At 38.4% G+C, this 12,918-nt stretch overlaps 1 protein-coding gene across 1 annotated transcript in view; it reads left to right on the top strand.

Annotated features, from left to right (window-relative positions):
- LOC5572908 (Krueppel-like factor luna) overlaps positions 1-7,740 on the top strand; it is a 143,506-nt gene extending 135,766 nt beyond the window's left edge. The window contains exon 3 of the mRNA XM_021842987.1: positions 6,292-7,740. Within this exon, the coding sequence (XP_021698679.1) occupies positions 6,292-6,467 (176 nt within the window). The 3' untranslated portion in view covers positions 6,468-7,740. The remainder of the gene's footprint in view (positions 1-6,291) is intronic.
- Positions 7,741-12,918: the final 5,178 nt, after the last annotated feature.

The following is a 12,918-nucleotide window of genomic DNA, read 5'->3' as shown; positions in this document are numbered from 1 at the left end:
ATCGTGACAACATGTCTACTTGAAGGTTTCAAATAAAGAGCTTTTGGTTTATGTGGGGATATTATAAGTTGAGTTTTGGAAGCATTAGGAGAAATCTTCCATTTTTGCAAGTATGAAGAAAAAATATCCAAACTTTTTTGCAATCGACTACAGATGACACGCAGGCTTCGTCCTTTGGCGGAGAGGCCTGTGTCATCCGCAAACAAAGATTTTTGACATCCCTGAGGTAACTCAGGTAAGTCAGATGTGAAAATATTGTATAATATTGGTCCCAAAATGCTGCCTTGAGGAACACCAGCTCTTACAGGAAGTCTTTCAGATCTGGAGTTCTGATAATTAACCTGAAGTGTACGATTTGACAGATAACTTTGAATTATTCTAACAATGTATGTTGGAAAATTAAAGTTATTTAATTTTACAATCAAACCTTCATGCCAAACACTGTCGAATGCTTTTTCTATGTCTAGAAGAGCAAGACCAGTAGAATAGCCTTCAGATTTGTTGGAACGGATCAAATTTGTTACACGTAAAAGTTGATGAGTGGTCGAATGTCCATGGCGGAATCCGAACTGTTCATTGGCAAAAATTGAATTTTCGTTGATGTGGGCCATCATTCTGTTCAAAATAACCTTTTCAAAAAGTTTACTGATGGAGGAAAGCAAACTGATTGGACGATAGCTAGAAGCTTCTGCAGGATTTTTGTCTGGTTTTAAAATTGGAACAACCTTAGCATTTTTCCATTTGTCAGGAAAATATGCTAATTGAAAACATTTGTTAAATATATCAACTAAAAATGATAAGCTACTTTCTGGAAGTTTCTTGATGAGGATGTAGAAAATTCCATCATCGCCAGGAGCTTTCATGTTTTTGAATTTTTTAATAATAGTTCTCACTTCTTCCAAATCAGTCTCCCAGGCATTTTCGAAAACGTTCTCTTGATTGAGAATATTTTCGAACTCCTGAGTAACTTCATTTTCAATTGGACTAGTAAGTCCTAAATTAAAATTGTGCGCGCTTTCAAACTGCATAGCAAGTTTTTGAGCTTTTTTGCAATTAGTTAGTAATAATTTGTTTTCCTCTTTCAATGCCGGTATTGGCTTCTGAGGTTTTTTCAAGATTTTAGATAATTTCCAAAAGGGCTTAGAGCCAGGGTCCAATTGAGAAATTTTATTTTCAAAATTTTTGTTTCTTAGTTGAGCAAAACGTTTCTTGATTTCTTTCTGCAAATCCTGCCATATAATTTTCATAGCAGGATCGCGAGTGCGTTGAAATTGCCTTCTCCTCACGTTTTTAAGACGGATCAAGAGTTTAAGTTCATCGTCTATAATCACGGATTCAAATTTTACTTCACATTTTGGAATTGCAATGCTCCGGGCTTCAACAATGGAATTTGTTAAAGTTTCAAGAGCATTGTCAATATCAAGTTTAGTTTCTAAAGAAATGTTAACATCAAGATTAGAGTCAACATACGTTGTATATATATTCCAGTCGGCTCGTAAATAATTGAAAGTGGAGCTGATAGGATTGAGAATCGCTTCTTGGGATATTTGAAATGTAACAGGGACATGATCAGAATCAAAATCAGCATGAGTAATCAGTTGGCTACAAAGATGACTAGAGTCGGTTAAGACCAAATCAATCGTAGATGGATTTCTAGAAGAGGAAAAACATGTGGGGCTATCAGGGTATTGAATTGAGAAATATCCTGAAGAGCACTCATCAAATAAAATTCTGCCGTTGGAATTACTTTGAGAATTATTCCATGACCGATGTTTGGCATTAAAGTCACCAATGACAAAAAAATGTGACTTATTGCGAGTCAATTTTCGCAAGTCAGTTTGGAGCAAATTAACTTGCTGTCCAGAGCATTGAAAAGGCAAATAGGCAGCTATGAAAGTATATTTACCAAACTGTGTTTCAACAGAAACACCTAAAGTTTCAAAAACTTTAGTTTCAAATGATGAAAACAGTTGATGTTTTATACGCCTATGAATGATGATTGCAACTCCCCCACATGCCCCATCAAGTCGATCATTACAATAAACAAAAAAGTTAGGATCTCTTTTGAGTTTAGATCCAGGTTTTAAATACGTTTCGGTAATAACTGCTATATGCACGTTATTAACCGTAAGAAAATTAAACAGCTCGTCCTCTTTACCATTCAGAGAACGAGCATTCCAATTTAAAATATTTAAATTATTATTTGGATCCATTAGAAAAACGTAATCCAATAACAATTTGATTTGTAAATTTTACACCTACTTGGACTGCTTCAGTCATAGTGGTGGCTTTGAACATTGCATCAATCATTAGATTCAATTGTTCAGTTAGAAAATTAAAATCAGAGGCAGACATGTCATGTGATTTCCCATTGGAATTTCCGGTGGACGAAGAAGCGGAGTTACCTGTGGCGGTAGAATTTTTTCCATTTGATTTGAAACAAGTAGAATGGGTACCCATGGGTCGAACAGGGGAGGAGTTCGAATTTCCTGCTACGATATCGGCAAAGGATTTACCGTGGGTAGATACATTCGAAATTGAAAGATTCGAACGGCTACCCGACGGATTGAAATTAGTTTGTGAATGAGCATGATTATGATCTTCCTGATGGGTATGATTCATGATCAAGCGATCGTTAACTGAAAAATGAGCATTGTTCGATACTCTACCAGGCAAATTCCGGAAACGACCGTTATCGAAACGGATATTATCTTTCATCTGCCTGGCACGAGCCTCAATGACCCTTTTGCGTGAAGGACAATTCCAAAAATTGGACTTATGGTTAGCCCCGCAATTACAGCATATGAATTTGGTGGTATCTTCCTTCACTGGACAGACGTCTTTGGCGTGAGAAGAACCTCCGCAAATCATGCATTTAGCATCCATGCGACAATTTTTTGTACCATGACCCCACTTTTGGCACCGACGGCACTGAGTGGGGTTCTGGTAATTTCCTCCAGGTTTCTGGAAATGTTCCCACGTCACACGGACATCGAACAAAAGTTTTGCTTTTTCTAAAGCTTTAATATTATTTAGTTCTTTTTTGTTAAAGTGAACTAAATAAAATTCTTGAGAAAGCCCTTTCCGAACAATGCCAGATTGGGTTCTCTTTTTCATAATGATTACTTGGACTGGGGAAAATCCAAGTATATCATTTATTTCATTTTTGATCTCTTCAGGTGACTTATAGTCACTTGAGAGACCTTTCAAGACAACTTTGAACAAACGTTCAGTTTTGTCGTCATAAGTAAAAAATTTGTGCTTCTTCTCTTCAAGATGTCTGAGAAGAAGTTCACGATCTTTAAGAGTTTCCGGCAAAACGCGACAGTCTCCTTTCTTTGCGATTTGGAAGGAAACCTTGATTCCCCTAATGGAGTTCAAGATCTCCTGCCTAAATCCCGCAAATTCGGAACAACTGACCACGATAGGCGGCACTCTTTGCTTCCTCACTTGAATCAAAGAGCCTGGGCTAGAGGCTGCTTCGATTTGGTGTTCGGAAAATTTGTCTAGAGCATCGAACTGATTGCTCATTTCGATACAATTATTCATTTCACCCTTGGAAGAAACTTCGCATTCCGGGGAAGCGTCCTTTCTTCCATTCTTGCCACGTGTAGTGACAGTTTTAAAACCCACTTTTTTGGAAGGAAGTAGTGAATTCAGAGATTCACCCTTCCTTTTGTTAGTTGTTGATACCATGTTTAGTTAATAAACGAGAAAGACGTGACCTTCGAAAGGTTTTTTCCCTAAACGGTGTCCAAGAAGGATTACCACCGCTAGCTTTCGCCAACGGGTCCAACGAAAAATCGAAGGCACGGGTCCAAACAAGGATCGTAAAGGGATCAATAGCAGAAAAAATAGTACTGAAAAGTACTGTTTTAGTAGCACTGAAAAGTACCGTTTTTAATTTTAGCACTGAAAAGTACTGTTTATGTAGCACTGAAAAGTACTGTTTTATTGCTTTAGGTAGTTTTTAGGAAAACTTCCAAGAGCAGAGAGAATTCGTGTACGCACAGCACGAAGGTACGATGCGCACTGATTCGAGAAATAAGTTGTACCCTTTTGTGCATGCTGTATCTTTTTATTTCTTCATGAAATCACAATTGGTTTTCTGTACATATATTGTACCATGATGTGAAAATTAAATAGTCACCAAAATGATTCAGCTTCACAGGAATCATACAAAATATTTGGAACGGTCAATTTTTGAAGGTTATCAAAATCAAAGATTTGTTAATTTTCATATGCATAGTAAAGTATATATGAAAACATGAATGATGCGACGAAAAAAGGTATAGGTTCGAAGATCTATATGGCGAAGTTATGCTTTTATGGGCAACATAGTTGTCAATGTGTAGAAGGCCCACTGTGGCATTTGTATCTTTTCAACTATTTTAGTATATCTGGAAACATTGACTATTCCACTAAAGTCGAACTTTTGCCCCACCTTACTCTACGGGGTCCGATCAGAAAGCGAAACGAAAACTAAAGGAAGCGGAAACATCAGGAAAAAAACCACAGCTACAGTTTCCGTTTCCTCTAATTGCCGGAGGGACTTTGCTACGCTTTTTTGTGTGGTTGTTTGTTTTAAAGTTTTAATTGTATCTAACGAATGTGTAACTGTCTCCATTGGGTGACGGTTTTCTGCCATTGCTTGGTGGATGAACGCCTAGATAGTGTCAAAATTCAAACAGCCCAGAAAAGTTTCCCATTGCCGACGTTGTTGGTGGCAATTTACCCAGATTTACTTCCTCGAAAGCCGCACAAAATTTGATAAATATTTCAATTTTATGCTTCCACTTGACTTCCCTGTTCCGGATTAATTTTACTCATTTTACACTCTTGCAGCTAGCGATGATTTGCACAATAAAGTTGAAACTCATTTTTCAAGTACTACATTCACCTCGGTACGAAACACGCTCTTCTTCGAAAGGGTCGCAGAGTTTACCAGAGGAGATCCGTTGACTTCCGGTGGTCCTGTGTCGTCGTATCCGTTTCACCGTCACCATACGAGGAGCAATGTGCAATAGTAGAACTCATTTCGCAACTAAAATCAACAGCAGCTCCACCGACATCGTGTGCTGCAGAGCACAGGAAGAAGCGGAAGTCCTCTGAAAAAGGACTCGACATCCCGAAGCGGTGGGTAACACAGCATAGCGGCAGCACACCGACAGACAAAGAAAAATGAATGTAATTTATTAGACTTAAGCAAGAGCATTCCCTAAATTTGTTTACATTAATATTGAAAGTAAGAAATTCGATAAGGCCACCCAGTACACTTGTAGTTTTTGTGTGCGAACAAAACGTGTTTCATTATAATAGGGTATGGGGACATAACTTCAAAAGTGTTCAGGTTTTTGCATTAATAGTGAATTGCTTTGAGAAGATTTCTTTTAGATCTGTATGAAACAGTTAAATATCGAACAATTGTGTTTATTATGAAGGCAAAAACGGCATCGGAGAAGAGAAGGAATGTCGTTGTAATATCCATTACTATTCTGCATCTCTAGGTATTTGGTCTGGATTCAAAATGTGCGAGTAATTTTTCAATAGTGTAAAATCACCGGTTTTGGCCATTCTAAGAGAAAATGTTATAAATAATTAAAAAAAAGCCGTATTTATACTACAAATATGTCAAAAGTAAGCTTTCAATCCATATTATGTGTGTAAATATCAAAACTGAGCTAAAACCATTTTTACGCTATGAAAATCCCGTTGGTCAATATAGGCCAACGGAACCAGTTTCGGCCAGAGATTTAACTTCGGTTTCTAAATTGGCCAATCGCATTGATTTCTCATGGGAGTGGCCAATTTGGGAGTGCCTTGGCCAAATTAGGTGTATGGGAGTTAAAATTATAAGGAACATAAATTGTTTTTCTTATTATTTAAATCAATTTGGACGAGTAAATGAATGTAGCTCTATCATGTGAATGTGATCTACTGAACACAAAAGGTTCCATGCTGATTGGCTGTGTAAAACTTTTGCACAGATTTTTTATACTGTATGTATGAAAGCCGAATCAGAAGCATCCTTGGTATCCAGGAAAACTTAAGCTTCCATGCTGCGTTTGCATAATGTAGTTCTATGCTATATTCGTCAAGATACTTATGTTACACCATTATTTGCTCAAATGAATTTGTAAATTACATAATCGAGCAAAATTTGTAACATTGTTCATCGAAGTTTTCGCGCCATAAATAACATATTCTGGACTATGACATGAGCCTATACCAACTTCGTACAAATGTTTCGTTTCAAAACTAATCCAGTTTTTCCTTCTCTTTCTGTTACAGGCGAGAAACCGTACAAATGCTCCTGGGATGGATGCGAATGGCGCTTTGCCCGCAGCGATGAACTCACCCGCCATTACCGAAAGCACACCGGAGCGAAACCGTTCAAATGTCGACACTGTGACCGGTGTTTCTCCCGCTCGGACCATTTGGCACTACACATGAAACGTCACGCCTAAGCCTAAGATCGTGAACTGACATTCAGCATTGAGAAGTGAAGGAGGAAGCCCAGCAGGACGTAAATTATCCCTGGCATCCCGAAAAATGAGCTTGTATCATCCTCTACGGTCATGAACCACACACACATCCCAAGCACAGACAGACACACACACATTCAAAGAGCAAGCAACGACAACCGAAACACTTCAAAAGCTGGAGTGCGGTACATTCGTTGTCGTCACCTTGAGATGATTCCGTTTGAAAAGTATTTCCTGTAAACAAAAACTCATATTTAGACATTTAAGTAACTTTAGAAGACTAGAATGAACCTCTTCCCCTCAGACATTGTCATCATCACAAAAACTTTTAAGTCATCACTAACGCCATCATCATCATCTTCATCTTCAGCATTGATACGATTCTGCTCATTCTCGCTATCGTCCCCGAATAAACACATCATTATCTAGAAAAGTTTTCTCATTAGACTATTATACACCAGGACGTAAGTTTTTTAGAAACACGAGTGAGAAATAGAAAAGCGGTTAGCGAACCTAGATAAACTGATTTTAGAGCAGAAGGTGGATCAAAAATTAAAACTCAGATGCACACATCTGGCAATTCCAAGCGTTTGCGAAAAAAGTAAAATTTGAGTATTGGTATTATATAACTCCATGAGCGTGGGCAAATTGCAAATAGTCTCATTGTATTTTAATTAGTTTTAAGAATCACATCACCCTCCCTTGCAAATCGGTTCTCGGACCATTTCGTTTTACTACATCAGCTTCATTGAATGCGTTTTTTTTACTTTAGGATAATTGACATGTATATAGATTTTTTGAAGTGTATAACTTTGTTGTTATAGTCAAGTGAATTTAAAATTCTTCAAGTTAAGAGTGCAAAAGATTTCGTATCGAATGTGGCCATTTTAGAATGTAATATTTTTGTTTTTGTTTTGTTTAAAAGTTTATTTGCAATAGTGACAAAGCGTAACATTTAAATCTTTCAGTTTTGTTTTCCCGACAGGTGAGCAAAGTAAACGAGAGAATAAATACAATTATCCAACAATATTGAAGAAAACATCACTGCCAAAATACAAAAAAAAAACATTTCGACTAGGATAAGATCCGACGGTTTAACTTTGCTAGCTTGCTTTATATTTTTGCTTATTTTTTCAGGTTTTCATCATTGAACTTAATAATAAATGAAAATTAAACATATCCTGCCCTTGAATTTTATAATTCTTAGTGTTAATATAGGGAAACTATATGTATAAATAAATCAATGCCACTTTAATGTTTGTAGTTTAACGTTTCTGTTAACAATTCGATGCTGGTGGCTTCAGTACTTCCTTAAAATATTTCATTGCTTTCAAGCTTGTTTTCCATTGAATACCAAACTCATGAAAACCTCAACATCCATGACTTTTCAACATAAAAAGTAACACAACTGCGACACAAACATTACATTCACACAACAATTCACACTAAAGCGGAAGGTGATTCAAATTGACCGCGAATGTAAAAATAAAAATGAAAACAAGAAACGGAGAAATATCCTATCGATTGCGTGATGCAATTTCTGTGATCTGCATACAGCATTTTTCGAGTGACCGACAGTGGTCAGATTTATACAGCAACAACAACAAAAAATAAAACCAACACGTAGAGTAAAATAACACAGGTGACTAACGATTGAAAACAGTTTACAGTGTAACATTTCAATGGACAAAAGAAGCAACGCAAATAACGACACATACCACGTAGTTGTGAGATAAGTAGCTGCATTCACTCTTACCTGTAGGATTGTAGAATTTAGTGCAGTGTGAATGGATTGATGTTTTACCGTTGAGTTTCAATAGTAATTACAGCCATGAGGGTCAGTTTTATTCCGTTTCCGATATTGTGCTTGATTGGACACTAGTGGCAGCTTGCAGTGCAGATTTTTTGATGAACCGAGAAAAAACGTATTCAAAAACTTACACGAAGAATAAATTCAACTAAATTTCAATTTGGTTCACTTTAAACCATATATTATGTTTGCCCATGATTCTCATAATTCTTTTTCAGTGCGTTTGCAGACACTTTGATTCGACTGTTGGGCAGCTCCCAGCAAAAACAAACTGGTAAACGAATACACATAAGAATACAAAAGTCGAGGTGATATACGTACAGTACGGCCCATTTAAAATGCGAAAATCGTCATGTCAACATAACCTTTATATGGAAAACGAATCCCAATTTTTATTCATTAATTGATTTGTTTCATGTGTTTAGACTTTGTTTTTTTTTTATTTTGGGAATAGTTTTCGTGATATACTATTTACATGAGTTTTTTTGTTATCTTTATTAACGAGATTTTTAGCCCTTGGCTAGTTCATCCAACGGCTTTACTTCCCTTCCGAAGGAAGTCGTCACTTTTTTGTGACTATCTCGGGGATGGGATTCGATCCCAGGTCCTCGGCGTGAGAGGCGTGTGGTCTAACCACTATACCAGGTCCGCCCCCTATTTACATGAGTGATCAATTTACAGCCATATTGGAAAAAGCGTAATAGTAGTTTACGGAATAAGTTGCCGAATGAATAGGGTGTTTTTCATCACGAAAATCTGTCATGAAACGGCCTACTTTCCTGCACTGAAGTATGCAGTGCGGGAATAGTCATTACGCATCTGAAATCAGTGCTGTAATGATTCATTACGCAACGCTTTCTCATAACGCAACTGTTTTGAGTTGCGTAATGAATCATTACATAACAATTTTACAGAAGTTGTAAAATAATGGTGAATGCATTCCGATATAATTTTTGATGCCCTCAAGTGGTCTGCAACAAAATTGCAAAAAATGTTGTACGTAACTCGTTGCAGAACACGATTTATACAGCACTCGTCATTATTATCCTACTCGGCAAGCCTCGTAGGATAAATCTACCACTCGTGCTGTAAAAATCATCATTCTGCAACTAGTTCCGTAAACTACTATTTTAAACGTGCTTAAAATTTTCAGAAAACAAAATACAGTGGAGAATCAAAAAAGTAGTAGTGAGATTCTGCTCTGAGATCGAAGACTCAGAAAATAAGGAAAATACAATGTATAGTCAGAAGCGACGAGTGCCAGCACTTGTTTTAAAAATACAAAACTTGCAACATTTGCATTTTCGATTGCAACTTTTTTTAAGAAATATAAAATACTGATAAATATTACCCCAAATTACTTTGTTTATTGGGAGAGCATAAATCTGGACAAACATTTGAAAAGGGCCCAAGAGGTCTTGAGCCTTTTTTCAGAAACGTTGCTATTGAGACCTTTTAAGCCCGCCCACGCAAACTATCACCACTATTAGAAAGATTGATATTAGCTCTTCCTGATAGTGGTATTGGTAAGCGTGATCGAGTTGAATTGGGCTCACCAGCGTCTTGCAAAGCTAATGTTTACCAATGTCGATGTGTCCTTTTGAAATTTTACTTTGGTTTAAGTTTTTTTAAGCACACAGTAAACACAAACTCGTATACGTATGCGTGGTGGCAATATTTGCATAGTAAGGTCCATTTCAAATGCGTAAAACGTCATAGCATAAGCGTTGTAAGCGTTGCATTTATAATTGGACCAATAAATCATTCTTTGCTAGACTGTATACACAGACAAACAGACGAAACAGCTAATTACCAATGCAAAACATAGCCACGCGAATATTACAGCTCTGTGCTAAAATACGGTGTTTGGCAAACCATTAACTAGGTGGCAGTAGTGCGCAAACGTCAAACACGAACGAAAGCGATATGAGGCCAACTACCAAAATTTAGAGTTGAGTGCTACTTCATTGTACAATGCAAACATTTCGAGTGTTACGTCTGTTTGTCTGTGTATACATGTTCAGACGCTTTTACTCTCTATCAGGTTATTGCCCCAGTATGGACCAGTGCACGAGTTCACTAATTTGACGTTTGAGCGGTGCCGAATTCACTAGTTGCCATGGTCACGTAAATAACAAGGCACCGCTCAAACGTCAAATAGTGAACTCGTGCATCGGTCCATAGCTGTTTGCAACTGGGAACCTAGCAACCGGCCAAATAATTAGCCGAAAAAGGATTTTTTTTCGCAAAAAGTTTTCAGGCAATTCTGAAGCATGTCCATGGGAAGAACGGAAGATTACCGCCAATTCAACTCGGTGTTCCGGTTGGGAATGGAGCACGCACGCAAAATAATTCGTTCCGAAAATCGTCAACATCCAGTCATGTTATCTGGAACACGTCAGATTTTTATTTACGAATATACACCATGAACAAAAGTCACGAGCTTGTGAACATCATTCCACATCACATACGTAACGCCTTGGTAACGGAATGGTGCCAAGAACCAAAATCATAAATGCATGAATTTTGTTCCGGGTTTTGCAGGCTATCGACATGATGGAGACACCATCTTCTATGGTGACAGAGGGCTCGATTGGCTTGCCAGATAGATCGGGCCCGGGACATCCTGTCTACTGCAAATCGCTGCAGTTGATATAGGGCATGTCCATTGCCTGGGGTTTTGTGATTGTCAGTTCTCACACGGGACCTAATTCATGGAGGCAAATTTTCAATTCATTTAAATAGGAACTTTGGTTCCAAAGTTTAATACCGGCCTTAGATATCAGGCAATGAGCGGTCATCTTGGAAGGAGTACTTTTTCAAGGAATCTATCGCTATTAATGGTATCCTGGAAGCATAATCACTATTTTTCACAGCGATGATTTCTCCCATTTTAATGACAACTGAACTACCGCTCACGGAAGTAAATGCTTGTAGACACGATCTGGTTGCACTTAGACAGCACCCTTCACATTCTTCCGGCAACATTAGCAGCAGCAGCAGCTCAATAAATTGGCAATATTCATACAAATAGGCAACTACATAAAAATCAATCTCCTGCAATTCTTACTTTCATCCCACTCGTTGCACCTTTGTTGACATCTGAGTATATTCTCCAGCGTTACTAAAACTGACAGCGCGCATGAATGATGTTAACGTTACCAGCAACAAAATCCAGATATTAAGCATTTTGTTCTTGATAACTGGAACAACATTCTGTGAGTTGTCGAAAAAAACTACGCAGCATGTGCGTTTAGAATGCGGATTGTGATGATCAAGGAGGGATAATGGCGTGCCGTCAATTCACCGGACGATGTGCAGATCAGCGAGGACTTGTCGGACCGTGCTTTGACGATGATTTGCCTCAGTATCAAAAGGTATAATTACAGCTTAGTCCAAAGCGCACGAACGGTCAAAGAAGCTTGGCACAGTCTCCGAATGGCCTTCCAGGACTGCGGAAAGTATCGCAAGATTAGTTTGCTGCGCAAGCTAATAAGACTGGTACTCGAAGACTGTTCTTCCGTTGAAGAGTACGTGGACGAAATTTTGACCACAAGTCAGCTAAACGACCAGTGGATGTCGTTGATAATCATGATGGGACTGCCGAAGAGATACCATCCGACGATGAGAATGGACGTTTCAGGTATCCAGTGACGATTGAAACAAGCTCAAAACCTGGGGGACACATTTACTATCGGAAGTTCGGGGCTTGTTGATCGTGTCAGTAGAGTAAAACACCTTCCCCCAACTGCAAACAAGCGAGAAAAATGTTACAACTTGTGATAGGGAAAGTGTACCAGTTATGGCCATAGTGGTTCCCTATTTGGCCATATGTAAAATTTTGATAACTTTCACATTTTAAATCTTTTTGGATGTTTTAACATCTAGATATATCTTAAATCTAACTACTACAACACACAAAAATTTTCAAAATTTGAAGACATTGAAGTAATCACGTATGGTGAATTAGGAAACCACTACAGTCGAAGCGCGTTATAACGACATCGCAAGGGACCGTCGCAATAGAGAAAGGTCGTTATAGAGAATAGTTATAACATCGAAATGTGTTTCATGGGACCGAAAAATGTCGCAATAGAGAGCTTTTGTCGTTATAAAAGTTGTCGTTATAACGAGCTTCTACTGTATGTCCATAACTTATACACCTACCCTACATTGCCGATCATGGAGCGCAACAGATGGGATGTTTTCCTTTGCTTGCTTTGATCGTGCTTCAAAATCAAATGAGAGCGAGTTCTGCAATACCTGGTCATGAGACAACAGTGCCTCACAATCCGGAGCAAAGCGGGTTGGCTGAACGCATGAACCGGACAATTCAGGAGTGAGCAAGATGTTTGTTGTTCGACGGTATGTTGGACAAGCGGTTTCGAGCATAGGCGGCATCGACAGCGGTTTACCTAATCAACCGATCGCCAACGAAGCGCATCTCAGTCACCCCATTCGAGAAGTTTGCGGCAAGCAAACCGGATTTATCTAAACTGCGAGTCTTCGGAGCAAGAGCAATGGCGTACGTTCCTAAGGTCAAGCGTGCGAAGCAGTTATACATCATGAAGCAGCTCACGGGTGTATACCAACGCATAACAAACATTACAGACTCGCGAACTG

The sequence above is a fragment of the Aedes aegypti genome, chromosome 2 (genome assembly GCF_002204515.2).
Source record: "Aedes aegypti strain LVP_AGWG chromosome 2, AaegL5.0 Primary Assembly, whole genome shotgun sequence".
Classification (NCBI taxonomy): Eukaryota; Metazoa; Arthropoda; class Insecta; order Diptera; family Culicidae; genus Aedes; species Aedes aegypti.
This window is presented reverse-complemented; position numbering and strand designations above follow the sequence as displayed.